Genomic DNA, 26,339 nt, shown 5'->3' with positions numbered 1-26,339 from the left:
TTCTCCATAATAGTAATAGAAAATGGGTTCTTTGTACATAAAATTAAAAAGTAATTTTAAACCACCTTGGTGGTTAGAACAAAAAAAATTATAAAATTAATTATCAGATCTAAAATTGGTTTGTTTTATACACAATATTATCATTAATAATAAATTATGGCAAATCGCAATATTTAAATACTTACGCTTAAACTACTTACCTAAAATCTATAAATTAAGGCACATACAAAATATTATTCTTTGTTCATTTTTAAAACTTTCAACAATAATAATAATAATAATAATATAATAAGAAAATAACAATAAATAAAATTTATCTAAAAAAATAAAAACAATAATGTAACATTGATTATATTACAACAATATGTAATAAATCAAAAACATTTTCCACTTCTTTTCTTTATTTATTTATTATATATATGTACAAATCATAGTCTTTGAATAACGGCAGGTGGGATTTTTTTTGTGTTAGTTTACTAATAACAAAAATAGAACTAAACTTCTACTCCGTATACCCTGTCCACAGTGTATTGATACCGTGTTTCTGTAAACTTTGGGTCTTGGGAAGATTTGGTAGGGGGAACAGGTACTGAAACGCCAGGCCGAGTAAAGAAAGCCATTTTTTCTCTACAAAACAAAAGTTAGAAAAAATTTAGTTAATAAGGTGTAATAAACAAAAATATTATAGTCAACACTCAAATTTACTAAGAGAATTTTTTTATAAAATTAAATTTTTTTCTCACTTGAATGAAATAATGTCAGGTTTTCCTTGGCCGGCTTTACTTTTTCTTAAATTGTATAATTTTTGTGAAGCCCTCTTCAACCGTCGTTCTACTTTCTTTTCGTCAAGAGTCTTGTCTCCAGCCTTTTAAAAATCAAACAATTATTAGCAACATGTCCACAGTTAAAATATTATCAGAAAAACAATATTAAGTACCTCTTTTACAAGATTTTGGAATTCTTCATCTTCTAAAACCCAAGCAGCCACGTCGGTGTCACCTGTTTCTTTGGCTATTTCCAGCGTATTTTTCAGTTGTCTAAGCCTAGATATTTCGTCATTTAGAGATAACAACCTAGCATGCTGTGCTTGTCTATCAAGCTCTAGATCGATAGACGTCCTTGGTGGGCGACACCAAGAAGTACCATTCACAGCTGGGATACATCTATTAGGCGATGTGCCAGGTGCTCGTCCTAGTCGCAATGAACGACGTTCCAAACAGTTACGACGGAATGCTATATCAGCATTACTGCCACCAATGCCTTTCATACTGGCACTAGATGATATGTGTCGTCTATACAGGTTCATGGCACTATCACTATCACTTCGATTTAGCTATAAAATAATAAATTTAACATTATACAATGGACTTATATTTCATAGTGTCAAAGTCTTGATGAGTAGCATTTAACTTACTTTACAGATATACTGGTTTTTGGCTGTCGGTGAAAATGTTTGTGACCTTTTGATGACTATCGTAGGTACTCTGGTATTTTGCCCATTACTTCCACTAAAGGCACATTCTGTATTGGTTTCTTTATCTTCCGTGTCATTTTCCTTGTTCTGTATAAATTATAAATAATTTATTTAGAATTAGAATAAATATCATTAAGAATTTATCAAATATACTTTTGCAACATTCAAATTAAAAAATTGACATTATTTATGAAACAAATCTGTTAAGTATTGTTTATTTGTCTCCTGAAATTGGAGAAAAAGCAATAATAAAAATATTCTAATATTCTATTTTCCTCAAACTAAGAAATTTTAAGTATAATTTCATTGAATTTTCAATTTAGATAAAATAAAAAGAATATGAAAAAAAGGTAATATTTAATACTTACAGGAATTTCCAATACTTGTTCTAATTCTTTCTTTTCATTAACAAGCTGATATACTTCAATATCGTCATCTTCTTCATCGTCATCATCATCGTCACTCACACTGTCATCTGAATCACCATCATCATATTCAACTTCGTTTTCGTTTAAATTATCTACATTAATAAATTTTGCTTCGTTTTCTTCACAACAACCTAATACATACATAATCACATTAGACATTTCTTTAGTAAATAAAACATAGTTAAAGAGTAGGTTTGAAAAACAAAATTTACCTTGGTTGCGTGTAAGTGTTGAAGTTTGAGATGATATTATAGTAGAATCGTCAGAACCACCACCATCATCCTTGAGCAAGATGGAAGGTAATGAACCACCGTTTTGCATGCATTTCAGACTCAACAGGTTATACCATTTGCACCAAGAGCTGTTCTCAGTCTCATTAAATTCAGCCAAACTCACTTGAGCACATGCCTATGAATTAAGACAATTATTACTTGATGTCCAATCAATAAACCAACGGGAAATGAGGTTAAACACAATAAAACTTACCAAACACTCAGTTATATCATCAGGACCTAATCCCCAGACATTGACCTGCAGAGTTTTTGTACACAACTTGTTGGATGGCAAATTAAAAGCAAAACTATCACCAAATCTGGGTTTTGCCAGATCCGATATAGGCTTTGTACAACCACTTAGCGAAGGATTTGAACCGCTCGGCAATAGTACAATTTTAATGTATCTAAACAAAAATGACATTGTAGGAAACGAAACAAAACTTATGTAATAATATTTACAATTGCCATGATTCCGCTATAGACAGTGCTACTACATTACGCAATCTCTCGATACAAACATGTAACACTTGCTCAGCAATCGAGTACCTGCAAGAAACCAAATAAACAGTGAGGATTAAAATCTGTTAACATGTTTCGAATAAAATTGATTAAAAGTACCTCAGCCTGATTTGAACTTGGGAAGTTTCTGCACTGAAATTAGATTTGTGACTGGCTTCGAACACGCCTGAATCACCGGCGACTGACTCATCACTGACCGCGGCCGACACACTCCTGGGTGGCGTCTCAGATATGGGTGAGAGCGGAGGGCTTGCTGGTCGGCAGCTCCTGGAGTAAGTCATACTACCCCCGATGTTGGGCACAGAACCAGACGATTCACCCGGGTTCTCATAAGCCGGCGGTTGAATGTCGTTTTGCAAAAGCCTCTCGACTCTATAAAATCGTCAATGTTTAAAAATATTGATAATTTTGGGAAGGGGTGTGGTACTGAGGTGTTGATCTGGCTTTTTACCTTTTGTGCAAGTCAGCCATGTCGATGGGCCGGTCGTACGTAGCCGGAGCCAGACATTGTGGCCCACCATAGATGTCGGTGAAACTGAGACCACTGCTCAGCGAACCCTTGCTGCTAGTCGTGGATAACGAGCCCAGACTCGAGCTTGAACTCACCGACAGGGTGGATGCCGACAGCGTTTTCAGTTGCGATTCTAGTTGCGTCATCGACCGCAACGCTTCCTTCAGCTGTTGCAACAACAGTTGTTTTTCCTCGTGCAATCTCAATCTACAATAAGCATGCAACGCGGATGTAATTAGTAATTATTGTAATTGCATATTCACGATCATCCGTGGTGTAAACACGTGGGATAAAGTCAGCCTCCTTACCTGTCGGTGATCGCTCTGTTGGACATTTCCAACGCGTTGTTCAGGTCCTGTTCGAGTTTCTTGATCTCACCCTGAATGTCGTCCATCTCCCTATGACTTCTGGAACGGGGCGTTATGCTTCTGAGTTCCCTCAGCAGCTGTTCCTTCTCCTGGAACAGCAGCAATCGGTCCTTGTCCGACTCCTCTTGGCCGGGCATCACTTTTTCTTCGAGGTCGGCCAACTGTTGCTGTATGTTTTGTATGCGCTTTCGCGCCTCATCGTACTCAAGGCGCATGCGCGCCATTTCAGCAAGTCTCGTGCCCATGGGCATCAACTGTATACATAAGTACAACAATATTAGCACACTCGTGATACAAAAATATAATCAATAAAACAAATTAAGCATCAATACTCGATGTCACCTATGATCGATTTACCCACATAATATGTTTACTACATTCACATAATTATCATAACCAATAATTGAAATCCGGTTCGAAAAATAAGCAGTGCCGACATTATAATACCATTATTAATAAAATAATCTCTAACCGTTGGTTGTTGGCCCGTTACAACAACAACAACAACAATAATAATAATAACATTGGCCTCTAACCCCCTGCGATCTATGACGTAAATCACCGGTTCTAGATCGTTAACCACGCGAACTCGATCTATTACATACATATAATAGAATAGAATAATACTTGGTTTTAGGTAATACGTTTATTGCCAGTTGCCACCAGCGTGGAAATAATATAACGAAACTCTACGAAATTTAGATTGGTTTTAAATACATAATCACAACGAGAATTCAATACAATTCAATAAACACGCCTATAAAACACAATGTAAAAGGCGTGTTTATTAGTTTACGTCGATCAATAATTTTCAAGAGCAACCTCGGCATGCATACAATATTTCTGCAGAAGTGTTGATAGCTATACAGCCCATAGCTAAATCTTGGAGTGCTGATATACATACGAGGGCCACAGAATAGAAAATAAATTGAGCACGAGGAGAGTGTGGTGACTCAAAATAATACAATATTATACCTCTATCTCGATCAACCCCAACCACGTAACCGAGTCACCGGGCTGGTATATTATATAATATGCGTATAGGTAAATAATAATATTGTGTTTGTGGAATGCACACATACCTCGCCGGACAAGTCCGTCTGCGAAGCCGTGCTGAGCTTGTCGCTGAGCTGCGTGGACGACGAATGCTGCGTCTGCAAATCGGGATCATCGGTGGCGGAACACAGCTGCAGTCGCGTCAGATCGTCTTTCAACTTGGCCAGCGAATGCATCAGGCCGGTGCGCTCGCGTTGTCCGGAACTCAGCGAATGTTGGATCTCTCGCAGTTCGGTGACGATCGCTTGAGCCTCGACCACGTTGTAACGGCTTCCGTCGTTCGACAGTTTTTGTTCCACGCTGCAAAAATCAAAAAACGGACGTCAAAATATCATAATAATACTACACATCGATGATATGATGTCATCGCTTTAGCGATGACTGATGACACCTGTTGGCTCGAAACCAACATTTAGTTTGCATATTATAGAGGAACCGCGAAACCCGACTCCTATAACGGAACCCGTTTATTTTAATATAACCGACACCTCCACAAAGTCTAATGATAAAGTTCCGGCAAAAAAAATATAGGTATACCTATTCCTCTTCCATCCGTATTTCAACCCGCCTATAATAAGACTTTTTCTATATTATACTCCAGGCACGGACAGTAATATTTCTCCACTATACCTTCCAATAGTGGACAATAATCTTTGTTCAAACTCAAATTTAATTGAATACGTAATAATATATACTAGCATCGCCGGTCGCGACGTCAAAGCACGGATCACGACCGATCACATTACTCCTATAATACACCGTCGATAACAATATAGTTAATTGCGTACATTTAAAATGTTATAAAATGTTATTTAATATGAGTTAATATTTACCATCGGCTTTTATTCTATATAAAAGTACAATATTTTCATTAAATAAATAAGCGTATGTCACTGAGTTTGACTAAAATAATTCTAAAGCCTACACCTACAAAGGACACTCTTAGTAGTCCCGTGACTGTCCGTTATACACAAGTTTCGTTATATTATAAATACCTATTATTATTTCTATAAATATATTAGGACGCGAAAAACGTCTTTCACAAGACAAGCTTCTTGACGGCGCATTTCGATGACGGACAAATCGGAACTCTCGGCTGTTTATATTTATATATTTATCGTACGTGTATATTATCGTCAAACTAGTTTGAATAATGTTATAAATTATAGATACGCACTTTGAGAGGGTCTCGACTCCGCGTCGCGTGCACGACATCTCGACGCCGATCTGTTCCAATTCGCGTTTCAACCTGGTAACTCTTTCCCGGGCGTGAGCGACGTCTGACTTGAGCAAATCGGGATCATATTTTGTACTTATATTACTGGTGCTCGAACAGACTAAAATACAGCCAATGCATAAGAAACGATAGTTAGAACTTAAAATCATAATTTCCGTCCGGTAGGTAGCTATATATTACACGAATACCTATAGCTGGTATCGTATATTACAATATATAGATACGCAATTGGAAAATATAATTTAATTATAAACATATATATATTATCTAGAAGGTATAATACTCACGACTAGTTCTAGACGTGTTTAATGTCGACAGAGCATTGTTGAGATGATTGTATTCGTCTTGAGCTAAATACAACCGTTGCTGTTTTATGTCGTAAATTTCTTTTTTCGCCTGAAAAAGCACAATTAATCACGAATTAGAATTAATTTTTTATTTCACTAGTCAAAATACACAATATCGATCTATATAACATGATATTATGTTGATATTTATTTCTTAATTCGTATAATATTCATTTTTAGTTCGTAAGCAGTTTTTTTTTAAACTCAAATTTTTAATTATTCAGAAGTAATATAATTAGTAATTACTATCTTACACGGGTTTACAGAGAGCATAATTAGGTCATGCGTATACTATAATATTTAGCCAGTGAATACATTTTTATACGAGCATAGTTGTAATAATTAAGTTTTATTAAACAAGTAACAAGAATCGATGTCGATTATTTTAGTTAAAAATTATATAATATAATAACCGAAAACCAATGCCGTATTAAACATTGTGCAGTACGAAGACGAGATAAAGGATTAGACGAGGAACGTAGACATGCAACGTCTAACACGTTGGTAAGTATCGCAAACGGAGCGAAAACTTTGAACCGAAAAACATTTGGACCACTCAATAAATAATAACTATGAAATGAATTGGTTCAGATCAGTTCGTTCATGTACGGAGCTCGAAATAGGAACTTGAGCTTTATATAAAATGTATTTCATAAAATATAATAAGCGACTGAAGTTTATGAATTATATTCTATCTATAATAATAAATGAATATGTTTATTTTGAAAAATCAGAATTAAGTGCATCGCAATTATCGAAATAAAATATCGTCTAGACGCGGGTCAGCGGATGGCAGATAGAAAGGAGTACATATTCAATTATTTAATCGTTTAAATATAAATGTTTGGCCATTTATGGAGGTAAAAAGTATATTATAATATATTAAATAGAATGATATCGTGATTTGTCAAACGGTCGAATTTATTTACATATTGTAATTTATTATTTATGTGCATCGTATATTTGTTTAGACTTTGTATACATAGACACGCGCAATATATCGTAAACAACGAAGTACAATCGTATAATATTAATTATAATAATAATATTGTAATCCGGATAATATAATGGCAACAGTTCAGTGATATCCATAAAATAAATAGGTAATATCGTTCACACCACGCTGTATGAACGTATATTATTATATAACAAATAGTAAACGATAACAGTTATTGTTATTAGGACAATATTCAAGCGTGTATAAAAAAAAAATGTTATATTATATGAGACAAACGGTCGTCTGAGGCGTGTGTACGCGATTGAATTTTATAAATGTGTATTTTGTATAATATTATATTTTATAGGAACTTGTATGTACATTGTACGTTTTAAAAAAAATGCGGAGAAAATGCGGGGCAGTTACAGAGTAGTAGTAAAAAAAAAAAAATGTTTTCCTTCGAAATAATTATAAATTATAAAATATAAGTATCAACCATTAAATTAGGCGATTTTTAGTAGGTTGTGCCCGCCTCTCTCGAGGCGCCGTACACGTCATTGCACAGACGCGCACATTATAACGATTGTGTGTGTTAGAAGTTATATACAACTTGTATATTACATTTTATTTTTTGTTTTATACTGTCGTCATTTGTTAATGATGTTTTTCGTTTCTTTCTAGGTCGCCTGCAGTGAATATTTTTAAGGGCATTTTTATATGGGTAATTTTTTAGGGCGTCGATGACAGAAAGCCCTAATTACAAACATATATTTGGCAATTCTTTCAAAACCCAACTCTCGTCGCAGATGCATCCTGCGCTGCTGCAACACTAAATTAATATAACCGAGGTTCGCCCACCTGCAGCAACCGCTTCTACAACAACCGCTTTTACATCACCCAGAACGATATATAAGTTTGTATAAATTTGTCTAATTCTAATAGTATAGTACGCGATACACACGCGGTTGGAGGAGTGCATAATATACATCGTTATAAAAATGTCCGTTTTCGTAGACCTGCTGCTGCAGTTTCGTGTCATAATATCGTGTACTCGATGCATCTATATATATAATATTATTAGGTTTCTATAAATGCATTGCACGAGCGTAATAATGTGGACCAAAAGTACGATATATAGTATTGCATATTATGGTAATCGCAAACCGCGGGAAAGCCGAGTCACAGCTACGTCGTCTGTCGCATGTGCCTCATGTTCCGATTTGCCGCTGTACCTGCAGTCTACCGGAAAATGTCCAGAGTTAGGGCGAGATCAGCTTTTGTACATGACACGACACCACGACAGACGTGCATAGCAGCCAGCCAGACTTCAATAGAGACAGTCAAAGCGATACTGCATGAGTGGTGAATAGTTATATCACCCGGAAGCTACGACCGACGAACGGTGGACGGAACACTGCGAATCGTTTGGACACCAATAATAATATTATTATAACGATATTATCGTCGTTGCGACAGCAATAATAATTTAACGACATAATATCACCAGTCATCACTGCGACGATAACCAAAACACGAAGGAAAGGCATAGGACGTGAAAAGTAATACAGCGAAATGTCCATATTTCAAAGCCCCGTGGGCACCAAGAATTTCGAATTATAGAGAACTTTGTTATAAACAGAATTAAATAAATGTGGTTCCAATTTGATACTTGGTTCTTAAAAATATTTCGTTAGACAAATAATGTTGCTGATTGTAAGTTCGTTATAATATGAAAGTTTCACTGTGTTACTGTTTCACTAGCGCGTATGCAGTATATATTATACAACTGCCGAAGTGCTGCTAAAGTAAACTGTTATATCCGAGGTTATATCTTTGGTGGTATGGCTTACATAGACGCAATAGATGCGACCGTCGGTATCCCGGTACAGCTGCACGTCAAGCAGTTGATCGTAAGGCGTGTAGTCGCAGCGCGGCGGCCAAGTGTCGCAACAATAATGCGAGAACATCGTCGTGCACTCGGCGGCCGAGGCGGCGGCGCACATCACAACCCGCTGACACGCGCGGGCGGGGACGAGACGCGACAACAAAACGAAGTCGTAACGAAATATTAAATCGCAATCGTTAAGCACGCGTAAAAAACTCGGTCACTGCTCGCGGTATATTAAACGCGGTAAACGCGGTAACGAAAGCGGGCGGACAGACGCGGAAACGAGCGACCGCTGTACAGATAAATAATACAATTATTGTAAATATTATATTATATCAATGTCCGGCGGACGGGACACACCGCGGCGGCGGCGGCAATGTTTAATAAGCAAACGCACACGCACGACGACGACGACGCGGGACTCGCGAGCCGCAGGAAGAGACTGAGGTCATACGCGCGCACAGAATCCCGGGACCGGAATTTGACCCAAGGGGTTAGTTTTTCGGTTGCCCATCCGCCGGAGCCGGCGGCGGCGGCGTCCGACTGTTAGTGGTGGGGGGCACACTGATGGGACGGGTGCGCGGAGGAGGACGCGAGGACGAGGAGGAGGAGGACGACGACGACGAGGCGACGCGAGGACGGGTGTCTACCTTGGAGGAATTCGGCCTTGCGCGCTCAGGAATCCCAACTATTCGGTACATACGTGAGGCGGTGGGCCGCGGGTGAGGGAACGTCGGCGAGCCGAGCGCGCGCTGCTGCAGCAGCACAGCGGGACCGTCGTAAATATCACACACACACACACACACCATATTATAGGTACAATAATATAATATACCTATTTATACATTATTATTATTATTATTATTATTATTATTATTATTATTATACCCGTGCGTGTGTGCATGGGCGTACCTATTATTGTACGAATAAGATACATTTTTGTGCTTATATATAATATATTATTATATTTTTACAATATATATTAAGGTACGCATTTGAAATACGCGTTTCGCAGCCATTCCGCAGCTCCGAATCCCGCGGTTTTCGTTATTTGAGAGATTAGGTACAAAAAATATTTTTAATTTGTTCTCCGGCATCGATGCTTTACCATTTCAAAGGTTCCCCTGCGGAGCGGTTGAAAACTCGGTTGTTGTAGAGCTGCACCTTGGGCGCAGAGGAGGCTCGCTATAGTCGATCGTTGCTTTTATCGCCCCCCTTCCCTATCCCATTATACGAGTTATACCGACCGATTAAAAAATATAAGTATACAATTCAATTTTTTTATCTCTTAAAATTAAATATCGCACCTACCCACCCTCTCCTCCCACACACCATCCGTTTGAATACCCTAATCACACCGCTTAAAACGCGCTCGGTGCAATATATTACATAAAACACTGCAGCAACGTTTGCATATCGTAGATATTATACGCTCCATATCGTTTGCCAACAGATACGAAAATGCCGCTTTCCGTGAGAATGTACACCGAGAGATGTTTCTATAGATATTAGATATATATCACACATGGTACTATATCCGGGTGTCAGATCGGAACTTACTCGTTGTCTTCACCCACATAATATTTAACTTCCTTGTACCAAACGCACTGTGAAACATTGTTGCAGACTCGTTTTCTATGAGGGTTGCCAAATTTTTTTTACTTGAAGTTCTGTATAACACTGATAAGTGATAACATATTGAATATTCATAATACATCAAGTTATAAGTTCGTCTCATATAGTGAATAATACTACAATACCAGTTCTACAATTACCACCCCCACCACCGTTGTTGGGCTAACCTAACCTAACTCTTCGTGCTCCGCTACTGCAAAGCGTTTAAAATTTGAGGAACTAATAATTTAATATACCAATAATATTTCGAAAAATGTAAACAGTCCCGTAGTTCTTTTTGAAATTTGCTGAAGTTGCAAACTACATACATGCTATACAAAGTTCAGACCGATTTTATAATAAGAACGCGATAATAATGGCTGCGGGAAAACGAATGATTTAAAAATGTGCGCCATAAGCACTTTATGTTGCGCGTCTACATTTACATACAAAAGTAATTTACGAACAAATCGGGCGGCTGAACTGCGCGCTTAACTAAGCGGGTAAGTGTTGAACGTTTGAATAAGTACACCTACGAAAACATAAACTAGAGTTATAAGTGTTAATAACGAATGCAATTTTTAAAACACCAGAGAATTGTGACTATCATTGATTTTAACTTTTAATTGTACATGATTATTATTATAAAAGTGCAGTTGGTGAAAATAATTCTCTATATGCGGTTAACCGAAGGTTAAATTACAACTACATAATATAAAAATTGATAAATTCCAATATGCAGATAAATCCGTTGAATTTGTCAACACCAAAGAATTGAAACGATGATATTAAAAAAAACATAAAAAAGGAAAATTACAAAAAAAACTAGTTGTTTAAATTAATCATGCCATAATTTAAAATGCAAACACTGTCCGTCATTAATACCTTTATTGTTTTAATTAACTATGCGAGATATATTTTCAATTATTAAAATATTATAATGACCCATATTGCATTTTAAATTACAAACGTATAATATACTTATTAAATTTAAATACTTAATCATTGGTTAATCACCGAGTTTTTTGCTCAACGCTTTATATTCAACCTACGTGAAAATTGTAGGTATATTATGATACGAATTCCTAGAACGCGCTGTTATATAATATTATTATGACACATTTATAACTTGTTTTTCACCAATTATATTATTATATTATTTAAACACTCGCAATAATTGTTTATACGGTTTCGTTTGCGGTTTTTTGTTTTATAGCTACGAAATTCCTTAGCGAAACGATGATATCCACCGAGTAAGCACATTTTTATCTCTACCAGATTTAATCTAACAACATATCATACATGAACACCTATATGAATGTTATCTGGGAATAAGTCATAATCCACAACAAATTTATTTTTTTTACAGATGTTATTATTATTCAGTAGGTAGGTACCAACGTGGCGACGTACTGTCACGTCGACGCATTATATTATATTATAAAGTGTCACGTGGTGATGAGATCGGCACATCAGAATAGTGTGATAAATGATAATAATTAATGTCAGCATATCATATTTTGTTATATCAAACCGCACAAGAAACCTTGACACGAGAAAATGATCGATAGAAATAAGTAATAAACTAATAACTATTTTAAAATTTGGCGTCCAATTTACCAGGATAAACCTGTCTATATAGTGTTCTCTCGACTAAATCAACAATCGCGAGTTTATAAACTACAATGTGTGTGTGTCATAATCATGTATGACAAGACTCTGCAATAATTATGCTGATTTTCTTAACAATACGTGGGAGTACGTCGTGTATTATATCTGTTGTGTGTTACAAGTTACAATCAACGGTCCACTTTATCAATAGGTAAAGTATATAAGAGAAAAAATGTTTGATAAAAAAATTGTCTTTACAAAACACACTAACACAAAAATAAAATAAAGTAACGAAATAATATCGTTAACATAATAATTATAACATGATCCAAGACAGATTAAGTAGGTACTTTGAAAAATAAAACGCACTTATATCCACGTAATCGCAATTTCTGAAACGGCTTAAATTTTTTTTGTGCGTGCACAATTCACATAACAAAATAATATGTTGTAGATATGCACGCGCATACGCTCAACGTACTAAGTGTTTTGTAAAATAATAATATTGTAATAAATTATTCGGCCAATTTTCAGAGATAAATTTTAGTAAACAAACATATTATATACTTGGTAAAATGGCGGCCTATGTTGGTGTTGCATATCAAGTGAACAATTTAGAAATGTAGCTATACACAATATATGTATACATAAGTACATATATTCGTGTATTGACGTATTCTGTACGCATTTGCATGTGGTATATGTAATAGGCCAATACCCAAACTAGAAAAACTATTTCCGGTTGATCGTGTGGTTTTCATAATATTACACAATCGCCACACGGCCTTTTATTATTTATGAGCGTAAAATGTAAATCGTAAATACGTAAAACGTCAATATAATATAATATGTATACAAATGGAGGATAAATAGCTACATTAATTTTAAGTTACCCGATTAAAAAATATTTATAATAATATCCTCTTCATAATATTACCATAGTTGCCGCGGTTATTTACAACTCAGAAACGTCAAACATTTTATGGATTTAAAACAATTATTATTATTATTACAATATACTACGGCATGAATTTTGACATTGATTTGTCTCGGGAAAAAAAATACGATTTAGATCAAATGAATACTCGTTTTTGTAACTAGTCATCGTCTTAACCCTTTGTTGTTTATGAATATAGTAAAACGATCGCTTCATATATAATTACAATAGAAACAACATTGACTTTCTGTTATAATATATTATTATAAAATATTGGATAAGCAACCCACGAAAACCGCCAGCTGATGATTTGTACAATGCAATACTAACCACTTTCGGTAGGGTAGGTTGGTGAGAGGGTGTAATATTATATTATTACTGTTAGATCGATATGGACGATAATAAAAATATCCACGAGCGCACCCGATAATGGGTAAAATAATAATAATAATATTATTATGCGCTCAGACGAAAAACACGAAAATGTTTAATCTCTGCTGTTGAATCTGACGGGAAACCGGTCGAACGCGGTTGGCTAATCGACGACGTACGGAATTTTTTTGTTTTGAAACCGACACATTCCTCGAAATCCTTTTTGGGTTATACTTATTTTTATTATAATACGCGCGTACCTAAAACATAATTTATATCATATAACGCAAAGTGTCGAAAATCCCGAATCGTGACGATTCCCCTCCCCTCCCACAAACAAACACACCCAAACACAATTTGCAGCAAACCCGGAGACAGGCTCGACGGACGAAATTAATCCAAATTTTCATCGGCGAAAGTACCTCTTCAAACACAAGTATAATATTATTATAAGTGCCACTAAACTAATGTAAAATAATAAGTGTAATAATAATAAAGATATTTATTATATTATTATACATATTATATAAAGCGCGAGCTCGCGTGTGTCCGCGTACACATACCAATATATAATATATATATACGCATTCCGAACGGTACAAATCATTTCACCGCGGCGGCGAGCAGATGGTTCATTGTCTTCGATCGTTTTTATTTTATTTTATATATGTGTGTGTGTGTGTTATTTTTTTCAGTTTAGAAAACAATCCGATCGTGTTGTGCTCGTAACACTAGTAGCCGCCGTCGGTTGCGGCGTTGCCGCGGCGTTTTTTTCCTTCTCTCATTTGTTTTACTTTTATTTTGTTTTATTATATATACGTATATATACATTTTTTTTTATTATTATTATTTTCTTCTTCTCTTCCTTCGCTCTTCAATCGTTTTACAACGAGCCACCGCCGCCGCCAAGACCCGGCGAGTGTAACACTGGTAGCACACAAAGTGTGGAACCGGTGGAACCACCGCCACCACGCTGCCGCCGAAGCCGATGCCGCCGCAGAGGATTTTTATTTATTTATTATTATTATTATTTTTACGTCCACGCTACAATAGCTCTTGTATATATAAATACAATAACATAATATATTGTACGATCGACTGTCGCGGGATGGTCTGCAATAACATAATAATAATAATAATAATTGACAATGACAATTTCATTTGGTATCGTATATAGATCGTTGTACAAAACGTTCCGACCAGTTCGAATTCCGAAGTTTTCTTTATAGTTTCATCGTCGGTTTTGTAAAATTGTGTATAAAGATATAATCATCCCGGAAACGTGGGTACCTATATTATATAAATATAATACAAATCCAATGGATATTCCTTACCGTGGAAGCCTGCGCGGTTGGGTTTTTAAATACATCGCGAGCGCGGAAACAAAAACTTCCCCGTGTGTTTTAAATGGTTTGAACAACGAAAAAAACTGGACGATTTCTAAACGTCAGGCAGACTTGAACGGCAAACCGCGCTGACGAAAAACATCGCGACTAAAATATCTCGAGATAACGATCGCGCGCGGAATTTTATATATATATATTATTTTTATCGAGTAAAACACAATATCGCCGACGACGACGTCTGACCCAATTATTATGGTCGTACCGGCGGCATAACATAATAATAATATTCTACATAATATGTTTAATTCTATAATATTTATAATTTTATATACGGCGTACGGTTTTGAAACCAAACAATTTTTTCAAGATACTCATGTGTGGGTTTCTAGGAACACGTATTATATTATTATAATAATGATAATGACGATTTCGATCATAATATTATATTTTAAGAATAGGTACCTACTATACATAATAGTGTAGTGGTCATCTCAAATCGCATATCAATCATATAATGATATTGTCGCTATATCAATTACAAGCGTCGTCGGAGATGTCGATAACAAAGTGTTGATCTTCATAAAATTTGACTCGTCATTATAATATGGTATTCTGCAGTTTTCAATCTGAGGAGTAAAGATCGGTTTCCATGTCTCTGCATTGTTGGAATTCCTCTTCAATTCTTCATTTCCTAGTATGAATTGCATTCTTGATCTTTCATAATCTGACTTAATGGGTTAAGTATGGCACTTGCGGTCGTTGTCTGTGATTTTTTCCTTCAACCACTCCTTCCAAGATTAGTCCAATAGCAACCCTCTACGTCCGATATTATTATGACTTATCCATTCGTTTTACGCTGGTTTTTATACTTCTCTTCTACAACGATTTTCTTCCCAAAACTTTGTCCTAGGAGACCCTATTGGCTAGCAGTCCAGCTAATCTATTGCTTCGTTTCGAACGCTACTATTCACATCTCCTCTTTTATTATTTTAATAATAAAATATATTAACATAATAAATATACAGAAGTATATATTAAATGATTATGGTGGGCAGGGGTGTTTAGACCGATATTCAACAATAACGAATTATCATTATAATATGATATTGTTGCGATTGTGTTCCGCGTTTCCAGATAAGACGAGGTGGAAGTTGCCTTCCATTTCACGCGCTCCTATGACGCCCGACCAGCAAAAAAATTCATGAAAAAAAAAATGATACTAAAACGCGCAATGAATGGAATTGAGCAATCAAAATGTATAATACGGGAGAGAGAGAAAGAAAAAAATAATGTGTTATAATGAGATATATATTCCGTCGGGCGGTGGCGAGTAGGTACGTGTTGGTAACAGTGCGCGGAGAGCGCGCGCGAGTTGTACATTTCACATTCCACATTCTAAGGCGCACGGCCGGCGGCCGACGACTCGGCAACGTCGCAGAGGGACCGCATTCTTTTCGTATCAAACAACGTCGTCGTCGTCGTCGTCGCCGCCGTAGTAGTAGTAGTAGTCGCAGTCGTCGTCGCTGCCGCCGTCGATCGGATGCGAGAGCCCCGCAGCGCCCACAGAACACGTTGTGCCCTGGGCGAAATATCTCTCCCCCTTCACCACCGCCATCGCCACGGTCGCCGCCACCGCAGCCCGTCACATACCAATCACCATCAATCACCCGCCCACCCTCGGGCGGTACACGGCGTCGTCACGGAGAACCGGCTCCAGTGGGGCGGAGGGTGGGATAAAAAATATAAGATACCGAGCCACGCGACTGCGTTGCGCGAGTACGCATTACGCACCACACGCGGACTCCACGGCGTTCGAGTTCGATGAGTGGCGGAAGGGTGGGATAAGATTTTTTTAAATAAAAAATGTATAAGACGATAATATTATTTTTTTTCTCTTACAAGTGCGTGTACCCCAGGGTAGGGTTTATATTATTATGAACAAAAACCGATAACATTCGTGTGTACAGTGCAGCGCCTACGATATACACATGTACACACGTACCTACCTACGCTTCTCGTAATAATATATTATAGGTATCAAGGTATATTCGTAAAAATGTAATTATTATTGTTGTTGTTATTGTTGTTCTTGTAACGTCGATTCAAATCTCGTGGTGATCTGTAACGAGTGCACTAGTAATATAAAATACTTACAGGCGATATAAATATTAATAATAAGATATTATTGTGCAGTGGTGATGTGCGCGGGGTACAACGCCGCGTGCATAGGTAGTTTTCGTAAAATCTAATTATTATATCGTCCGATCTGGACGAATTACGGGGGGGGGGGGGTCGATAAGTCGATTTATCATTGGTTCGGATATAATTTTTTTCTTCTTCAGACACACTCCGCGGTTGTGCATGAAAAAAATGCACCGTCGAAGTTCGAAACAGCAGCTGAAAACTATTCCGACATTATTTCTACGTCATTCCAAACGCCCAACCACCACCGAATCTGTGTCCAGCCACGTTATTATTACTATATATTGCTTACAGCCGTTGTGTTATATTATTATCATCAAAGGAACTTCGATGATTTCGTAGCGCACGACAAATGTCATACAATCATCATGATAATAATATGCAGCGAGATGAATACAATATCATTCGGCAGAAAGACGGTGCCGCTATCACCCTGTATATACGATTGTTGTGGAATTCGAAAAATTACGTATAGGTAACGCGGCTGCGGTGTTAACGTTTTATGACTAGTCAGGTTAGTCCGATGGAATTTGTCATTGAACTAAAAGTGGGGCAGAACTATCACTAAATAATGAATAGGCCACTATATAATGTTATGTGTACGCGAAAAGTAACTGCATACCATATCCATAAAATATATATTATTTTTATTTTCCTCTCACGATATCAATAAATTACTGTCATCCGTCATTCTAATTTTAATTTTCATACTCGCAAAATTCCTTTAACAATAATAATAATATCATGACATATTATTATAAATGTACCTTTAGTGTATATATTATTTTTTTCTTTTCAATAAAAATTAATTAATTAATTCGCGCTAATGAATGATTTGAAATTTAAGATTGTTTGTTGTCTCTCGATATTACATCGACATTGTCATTTTGTTATACAAAAATATTAGTACGATCAAAATATATTTTAACTCCGTGACACAATATTTTTAGTGTATCCTTATAACAAACAACCATGAGTATATTGGCGCCGTAAACAACAATGTCGAGCTACTTACTTCTAAGACGTCTTGGGCTGTATGAAGGTAATCTCTCAACATAGCTTCCTGGATAGCTCTCCATTCCAACCTTGGGTCTTCCAATTGGGTGCATTCTAGAACAAGAGAAGTGCATATTAGAAACTGTGAGGTCGTGTTATTGTGTTAAATAATACTGATAACAACGCGTTGTCTTATGTTATAAATATACATACGGTTGAAATGGTTGATGTAATAGACTCCGATAACTGGATCGATGGCCTCTTCCCATCCAAGAGGCAATTCATTACCAATACAATCAGCAAACGATTGTGGTTTGGTGTACCTAATTAAAAAAAAAATAGATAATTAAAAATAGTTTCAACGTGCATAATATAGTCTAAAATGTAAAGTAAAAAATTATGATATTAGATATACCTAATAATAATGTGTAATTAAAAACGATCTCATTAATTTAAAATATTGTAAACCGTCATAAATGAATTATAATCATTAATCTAATGCATCCACTGTTCAATTTGATATGTTGAATATGATAAATACGTACTATACACGTACCTTATACGTTTTGTTACGTATCAGTATGTATATACAATATCGAATACATAATACACTATTACAATATATGTTTCAATATTTGATAAATGGTATGGTATATAAAAAAAATGTTACACAACGGCGTATAATCGAACAAAAATGTCAACAAATATTACCGACATAAATCGAATATATCATTATTTTTAATCAAATAATAAACAGAATTATAGAACAAATGGTATTATATAATTAAACCAAAATATTTTCAGTAGAGTAATATATTATAATGAATTAATTAATAGTCATGCGCAAAATATTTATGGTGCATAACTTCATTGTTTAGACAATTAAAAATTCCCAATAGTTTTCAAAACTGAGATTTTTACACAAAATCGATTTGAGTTTTTGGTGTAACTCTAAAAAATAATACCGTAGATACATTAAATTTTCACTGAATGTTTATATTGTCATTTTTTTACTCAGCATAAAATTTTATAAAATTCTTTGACTCTTGTTGAACTACCTATATATAGGGGAAGGTATGAAATTTTCGATGTTAATTTTTTAAGAGAGTTTGAAGTTAAACATTTGGATATTCACCCGTAAATTAAACAAACTATCAAACAACCTTATTTTGTCATTTTCTTTATACGATAAAATTTTCCAAATATTTTGAGTCGTTTCTTTCTAGTTATTTATAGACATTTAACATTTTTAATTCCTTTAGTTTTTTATCCTATTAAGGTCTATAAAATGTTATGCGTTGGATTTGATGATAATTTTAAATAATAAATAAATGCATTATAAAAATGATAATGTTACAAATAGTAGTCATGTGTATGTTATAATGGACATAAAATGTACTGTACACTACCTACACTGTAGATTTATGTTGCATACCAAGTAAGATCCCTATAAAAAATATATTTTTTCTATATTACATACTTAATTACCAAGTGATTACTATTAATAATTATAATTAGTGGTATTCCCATATAATACATAATAAAAATGTTAAAAATTCCTCAACACACGTACGCAAAGTGTTCTTTCCCTTGTTCTTTCCTTTCCTCCTTCCTTCTTTCTTCTTTCCTCCTTTCATCTTAGATAGAATCAGGAATTTCCTGTCCACAATACACATACTTAGATGAGATTCACCTATAACTTCTACAACTATTATAATAATATGATTTATGAATTACGCTTATTGCTTATGACTAATGCTCAATTAACAAATTGTCAATAATCGATTTAACATTAGACACATTATAATAACATTGACAATTAAAATCATAGATAACATATGGCTGACAAATGTATAAAAGTCAATGTCTACACCACGGTTACCTACTAGTGGATTACCGTGGTCTACACTGATCAGATAAATTCATTGGAATTCCATGTACCTACATACTATAACTTTTAGTGTAATTCGATGTGCTGAATCACGGAATTGACATTTAAATTGTTTATTAAGTAATTTTCAAACCACCAGACATAACAAAATATTGAGTATATAAAAATTTCAAAAAATTTTACACAGCAATATTATAAACTCGTAAAATAACTCTTTTTGTAGGTACCTACTTTAATTTTCACATGACAACTAAGAACATTGAAAGGTCAACACTAAAATCAATAACTTTTGTTAGGTTATTAATGTTTTCATAAAATTACATAACCAATTTTAGTTACTTATAGAATTTTATGCTTAATTAGTTAAAAATTTAATTCGTAATACATACCTATTCATGATTAAAAATGTTTGTTACTTATAAGTTATAAGTTATAACTAGGTGTTAGGAGTATATGTATACATGCTTATTAAAATTTCTATGTACAATGACAATTAATTAATTAATAATTGATTAAATAAAATAATCATAAAATCGTATGTTATTAGGTACTGAACATATCAGTTTTATAAACGTTTTTAGATAATATAGACTCACTAAATATTATATGAATTTAAATATTTATTGTACCTATGTATTTTCATAAATTAATTAAAAATGGAATCTTAAACAATTATTGTAAATATATAAAAACAGAAAAAATATTAATCAATTCAATTATTAATAAAAAAACCTCAATACCAGAATTCAAAGCACCATCAAACATTCATGTTGCGATAAGAATAAGTAAATCAAGAAACAAGTTACGGATATCTGTCGCATGACATTATTATACTGTTATACAATTTACAAGCTAATTATACTATAAAACCTCTAGCAAGTATTTGATATTTTATGTATCAATTACCAAATCAATTGCCAGTATAAACACAAATATATTATACTGCAAATTGCAGTCAATAATAGAATTAAACAATTATTTTTTAAAGACTTTAAACAATAAAATAACAACCGTACTATATAGTTTTATAGCTCATGCCTACTCTGTAACAAATTGTTTCACAGTTAAATTGTTACAATAAGATTGAAATAAAACTTTATACCATTTTACCCAACTAACATTATAGGTGGCCAAAATTGTTAAAAAACCAAATAATTACATAATTCTAAATAATGTTAAATAACCGAGTACCTATACCCATTGGCTATTATGTATGTATCAACAAAGTTTTCGTTTGATAACCTCGAAGAAAATTAGAACATTTCAAACTACACAAAAAATTACTTTCGGTTACGGATATTATTAAGATCCATCACCTAGGTGAGAGAAAAATAATAATACACTCACTGCAGTATAATGTATTCATATGTAAAGTTCATTCGCAAGAATAGATTGTACTGAGATCATCATCACAACATCATTTTGGGAGTAATTCAGAAATAAAATAAAAATGATCAAGACATAAGAAATTCAGATCTCGGCGCGGTTTTGTAGACAGCATGGCGACACAACTTGGAGAGGGTGTGGCTACTGGGATGTTTATTTTTAACACAACATTACAATATTATGTCAACATACACTCGTGTGACATTTATTATGTGAACATGCTAAGTTAATATCTCTGGAAAAAATTCAATATAAAAACCATTTATTAAAGGTATTTTCAATAAATGTAAAAACTAAAAAGTAACCACTAAATGGGATCAAAGCATTATTAGTTACATAATTATAAATTAACCGAAAATTGAACATCATATCAATAATAAAATACAACATGTATCATATTTAATTACTAATAAGTATAAAACTTAAAACGCAGAACATTCAAACATTAGGTATATTTTGTATACTGGCAAATACGGGGCAATTAAAGTACTTTTTTGAGACAAGAACCTATTTTTAGGTAAGTGAGAAAGTATATATCGTATATATATATTATATTTTCGATTTTCTATGTACCTTGGAAATCTTTAAATATTACTTAGGTATATACAAATAAATTAAAATCAATTATAAACACAAACTCCCTACTTTTTTTTAATTGCAATCTCATATCAGAAGATTATCAGCTGCAGTCTACAGATTTATAGTACAACGTAGTAACGTGTTAATAATATAATATAGTCATTTATCATGTAGTGGTTATTTTGAAACTAAGTGTTAAATTAGCACTGTTAATCTTCGGAACATAAAATATAACTAAAATTCAAGGATCAAATTAATTAGTATAATTCCTGGTTGAATTGGATCTGTAATCGCACGTTGTTTATGATTAAATTATAAAATAATATAACAAATAGCAATCTCCCAATACAGGTACATAATATCGCAAGTAATCTCAAAGGTAGTATAATTTTAAGTCTTATCAATTATCAAAATATCTTTGCGTGCATTTTTAATTTGTATTCTAGTTAGGTGTTAAAGTATAGATTAAAACAGCGGTTCCAAAACTTTTACGACCACGGCACCCTTAAAAATTTGTTTGTGTTTCGTAGAACCCTAATGTCTAATCCAACTCAACTACAATTTTTCTAAATAAAAAAAGGAAAATCAATTCTCTAAACTCTCAAGTCTAAATGATATTTTAATGATACTGTTAATGACTTTTCATTATTAAACTTAGTTAAAAAAAAAATTTTCTCAATAATCTCATACATCTGGCGGAACCCTTGATATAGTCCCACGGAACCCTAAGGTTCCGCGGAACACACTTTAGGAAACGTTGGATTAAAACATTGTAAACACAATATACCTATAACACCTAATTAAAAATTGAACAAATTATAGATTTCTACGATCTCCAGGATATCATAACAAACTAAGTGCTGCAATAAAATCAAGCCACGGAAATACTAAAAATAAATTTTATTGAACCAATTATTAACTATGATTTATGACGTACCTACATTCATAAAAAGGCTAGGTAAAAAGGGTTAACTTGGAAGCTATACCTACCCTATATTTCTCATTATATTAGGTATTACAATAGTACCTGATAACACGAATAAAACAAAGCAGTAGGTAACATGAAAAAAGTAATTTATCTTTTTAATGATTTATATACTTATTAGATACCTATTCAATATTATGATAAAATAAAGCACAACTGTTGCAGAGATGTCAGGGCCCTATTTTTCGCAGTCCTCTCGACTGTCGCGTCCCAAGAACTTCATGAGAATACATTAGATTATAATGTATAGGTATTCTAATAATTAGAATACTTACACTCAAATAAGTACCTATCTAGTATCTATATATATATATTAAGCTATTATATATTATTATAATTTATAATGTCCTTAAATGTTTGTAATCAATCTAGAACTTGTAATTCAATTTAAATGATAATTTATACCTAAGCAATATTACTAATGACAAGTATCTTAAAGAAAATTAAAAAATCGGAATAATTTCATAGCAAAGCCTATAATAATGATAGTCTGGAGAGAATTTTTTCAAAAATTGACATAAATTGAGTGGAATTCAGTGATAAAATAATTGTACGTCCCAACCATCGTACAAAACATAATATTATTATTACTGTCAATGAAAATCTATTATAGTAAGTACGGTACACAAAAAGCAAATAAAATAGGCGATGTATAAACCGAACCGTAAATCATTTCATCGTGAATATCATTTGAAAAACAAATACTTTGTTTTGTGGGTCGATTTCGTACCCAGCTTGTTGTTTTTGTTATTATTATTAATTGTTGTTGAAGTTAAAAATCGGGTGATCGTCTGTGATGAACGTTTCCATTTTTAAGTCTATGAATTAAATGCTCCTAATTTTATATTCGGTATAATATACTAAATAGATATCCTTATTGAGGGACGTGTTTATTATTTAAAGACCGTTAAAATATATTGTATAAGTAAAACGACAGAGTAGAAAAAACGCAATCGAACGTCTAATTAGTTACTAAATAACATTTTAAAAAAAGTCGAAAAAAGTTTCCATCGTACGGGATTTGTACCTATCATTTTGGTTGTTGTTGTTGTTGTTGTTATTATTATCATTACTACATTATTTAGGTACCTATAACCGTTGCTATTTAGTCAAATACATTAACTTATTATCATTATTACAACGGTCCGGTGTACATAATAATAATAATATAGTTGTAAGACAACACACACGCCACACGGTTGTTTGGATAAATTTCGTGTATATTCACTGAACTCGGAATGCGGTGCTACACGGGAGGAAGGGGGAAGCAGGGGGCGTGCGGAGGAGGGGAGCGGCGGATAGGAGTAGTTGGTTTGGCATATTTCAATATAGATGGCACTGACGACGGTTCGGGAAAAAGGAAAAAAAATAATAATAAAAACCGTGATGTTCCAGCCGGATTTCTGTCGAAGGAATGTGAGTGTGTGTGCACATTTCACAATTTCGACGAAGAGTCGAACACGCGCGCACGCATTAAAGACACGCATTTGGGGATCGAATTGGGAACTACACAACATTTTAATATTAATAATTATTATGATAACAAAAAGAAACCAACAATAATAAAATACATCCCAAATGGTTTTGGTACTTTTATTATTCGACATAATATCATGCGCTCTACCTACATTATTATTATCATTATCAATCTAACGATGGTCCACGACGATATCGTTCATTATCATTACCTAGCCTTGGTGCATCTATGCCTGTGATTATAATAAGTAATAATATTATCAATATCGATGCTATACCTGTCTCTGGGGTCGATCCAAGTGGTCTTTTTGGAGTTGTGGTCGATGAAATACACTTTGCCGTCGTAGTCTCTCGCGAAATCCCAACCGTCGGGCAACGGTATCTCTCCGTTCCGTCGTCTCGGCATCGTGTCTGAGGTATTGTATCCATCAAAGTCAGACTCACGAAATCGAATCCATCACATCGGCCAACCACCGCGTATGTACGACGACGATAGTAATAATAATAATAATAATAACGATAACGATAACAGCGTTTGTAGCGGCGGCAGCGATAGATATTATTATTATTATTACACACTGCGGAGAACGGCGGCGAGACAATCAAATACAATATATTATAATATAATACTATAATGTGTAAAATAAAAAAACTAATCGTAAAAATTAAAAATCGGAGGAAAACATTTTTTGGATAACCTACGACACAAGAGTGGAGAGTAAAAAAATCACGTTCGTTCGCTACGTACGACGACTGCAGCGGGGACCGACCGACGACCGTAGATGTCACGCGCGCTTCGCCATCTTGGAAATGGTCGGACAGAGTAACGTTGCAGCGTTGCCCCCCCGTCATAAAGAAAAACGACCGTGCGCGCGCGTATATACAGAGCGTTCGCGGTGAAGCCCGCGCGCCCGCCGGCCGATCGGGCCAGCCAGCCAGCCTGCCCTCGCGCGCGCCAGCGGCCGGTTCTATTATCAATCGCATGACATCACCGAAACGGTAGCCAATCAGGCCGCGGATCCTCTGGAATGCGGCTATTACCATAACACGGACCGAGTTTTGTGTATGAGCGAGGCGCGCGCGCGTGTGTGTGTGTGTGTGTGTGTGTATGCATGTGTGTGTGTGTGTGTATGTGTGTGCGCGCATGCCGGTTTACGCGTTTTGCCTCGTCTAGTTTATTTTTTTCACCTCTCATTTCTCCTCCGCCGTTTCCTTTTTCCACTATTATTACTACTATTCTTACTTACTATTATTATTACTTATTATTATTTTTATTATTATTAATATTATTATTATTATTATCATCATCTTCTGTATCTACTTCTTTACTTGTTTTCTTCTCCTTCTCTCCGTCCTCTCTTTTCATTTCCGACGACGAACGGCTATACGGAATTCCTGCCTTAGATTTGTAGACCGCCGTCGTCCGTCGCCACTCGCCGTTTTTTAAAACAATGAATACGGCGCGCGCGCTACAGGTTTAATACTACACAACATGCCTACAAGTGCCCATCACGGCATCACCGTCACGGCTGGTACCGAATTGGTTCCTGAGCCCCAACCACAAATGCCGAATTGATTCCAGTTTAATTACGCACATTTTCCTTCTCAATTATACAGACTTAGGATTGTCAACTTTAAAGTATGGACTTGGTTGAAAATGTGCTGTTATGTGTGTTGAAAAAATAAAAAAATAATACATAACATTTCAAATCGTTGATTTGCAAAATTTGAAGCAAACTTTCTTCAAATATTCAATTCGTGTAAGTTTCTCATAAATGTATAGGTTATTTCTTTCCTTTTTGCTGGTAAGTTTCTAAGTTTCCTTGCATTATTACCTCAAAATTGAATATAACGCCAATAAAACAATGTATTGGCATTTAGATTTAATTGTTTATAGATACTTA

General features: G+C 34.7%; 1 protein-coding gene across 2 annotated transcripts; it reads right to left on the bottom strand.

Moving 5' to 3' along the window:
• Positions 1-399: 399 nt before the first annotated feature.
• On the bottom strand, positions 400-25,254 carry LOC111027834 (protein kibra). Of its 2 annotated transcripts, XM_022306291.1 has the most exons (17): positions 24,714-25,254; positions 18,332-18,441; positions 18,138-18,232; positions 6,156-6,264; positions 5,809-5,968; positions 4,658-4,931; positions 3,516-3,829; positions 3,148-3,414; positions 2,796-3,068; positions 2,637-2,723; positions 2,389-2,581; positions 2,115-2,310; positions 1,843-2,033; positions 1,415-1,561; positions 938-1,333; positions 744-865; positions 400-627 (listed from the first exon to the last, which is right to left on the bottom strand). In XM_022306291.1, exons 1-17 carry the CDS (start codon positions 24,839-24,841, stop codon positions 495-497), a joined length of 3,195 nt encoding a protein of 1,064 aa, XP_022161983.1. In that variant the 5' UTR covers positions 24,842-25,254; the 3' UTR covers positions 400-494. The 2 variants fall into 2 exon arrangements, with proteins under 2 accessions (XP_022161983.1, XP_022161991.1); XM_022306299.1 differs by lacking the exons at positions 18,138-18,232; positions 18,332-18,441; positions 24,714-25,254 and adding an exon at positions 9,003-9,463.
• Positions 25,255-26,339: the final 1,085 nt, after the last annotated feature.

Source organism: Myzus persicae, unplaced genomic scaffold (assembly GCF_001856785.1).
Source record: "Myzus persicae strain clone G006 unplaced genomic scaffold, MPER_G0061.0, whole genome shotgun sequence".
Lineage (NCBI taxonomy): Eukaryota > Metazoa > Arthropoda > Insecta > Hemiptera > Aphididae > Myzus > Myzus persicae.
The sequence above is the reverse complement of the archived record's forward strand: the minus strand, read 5'-3'. Positions and strand labels throughout refer to the sequence as shown.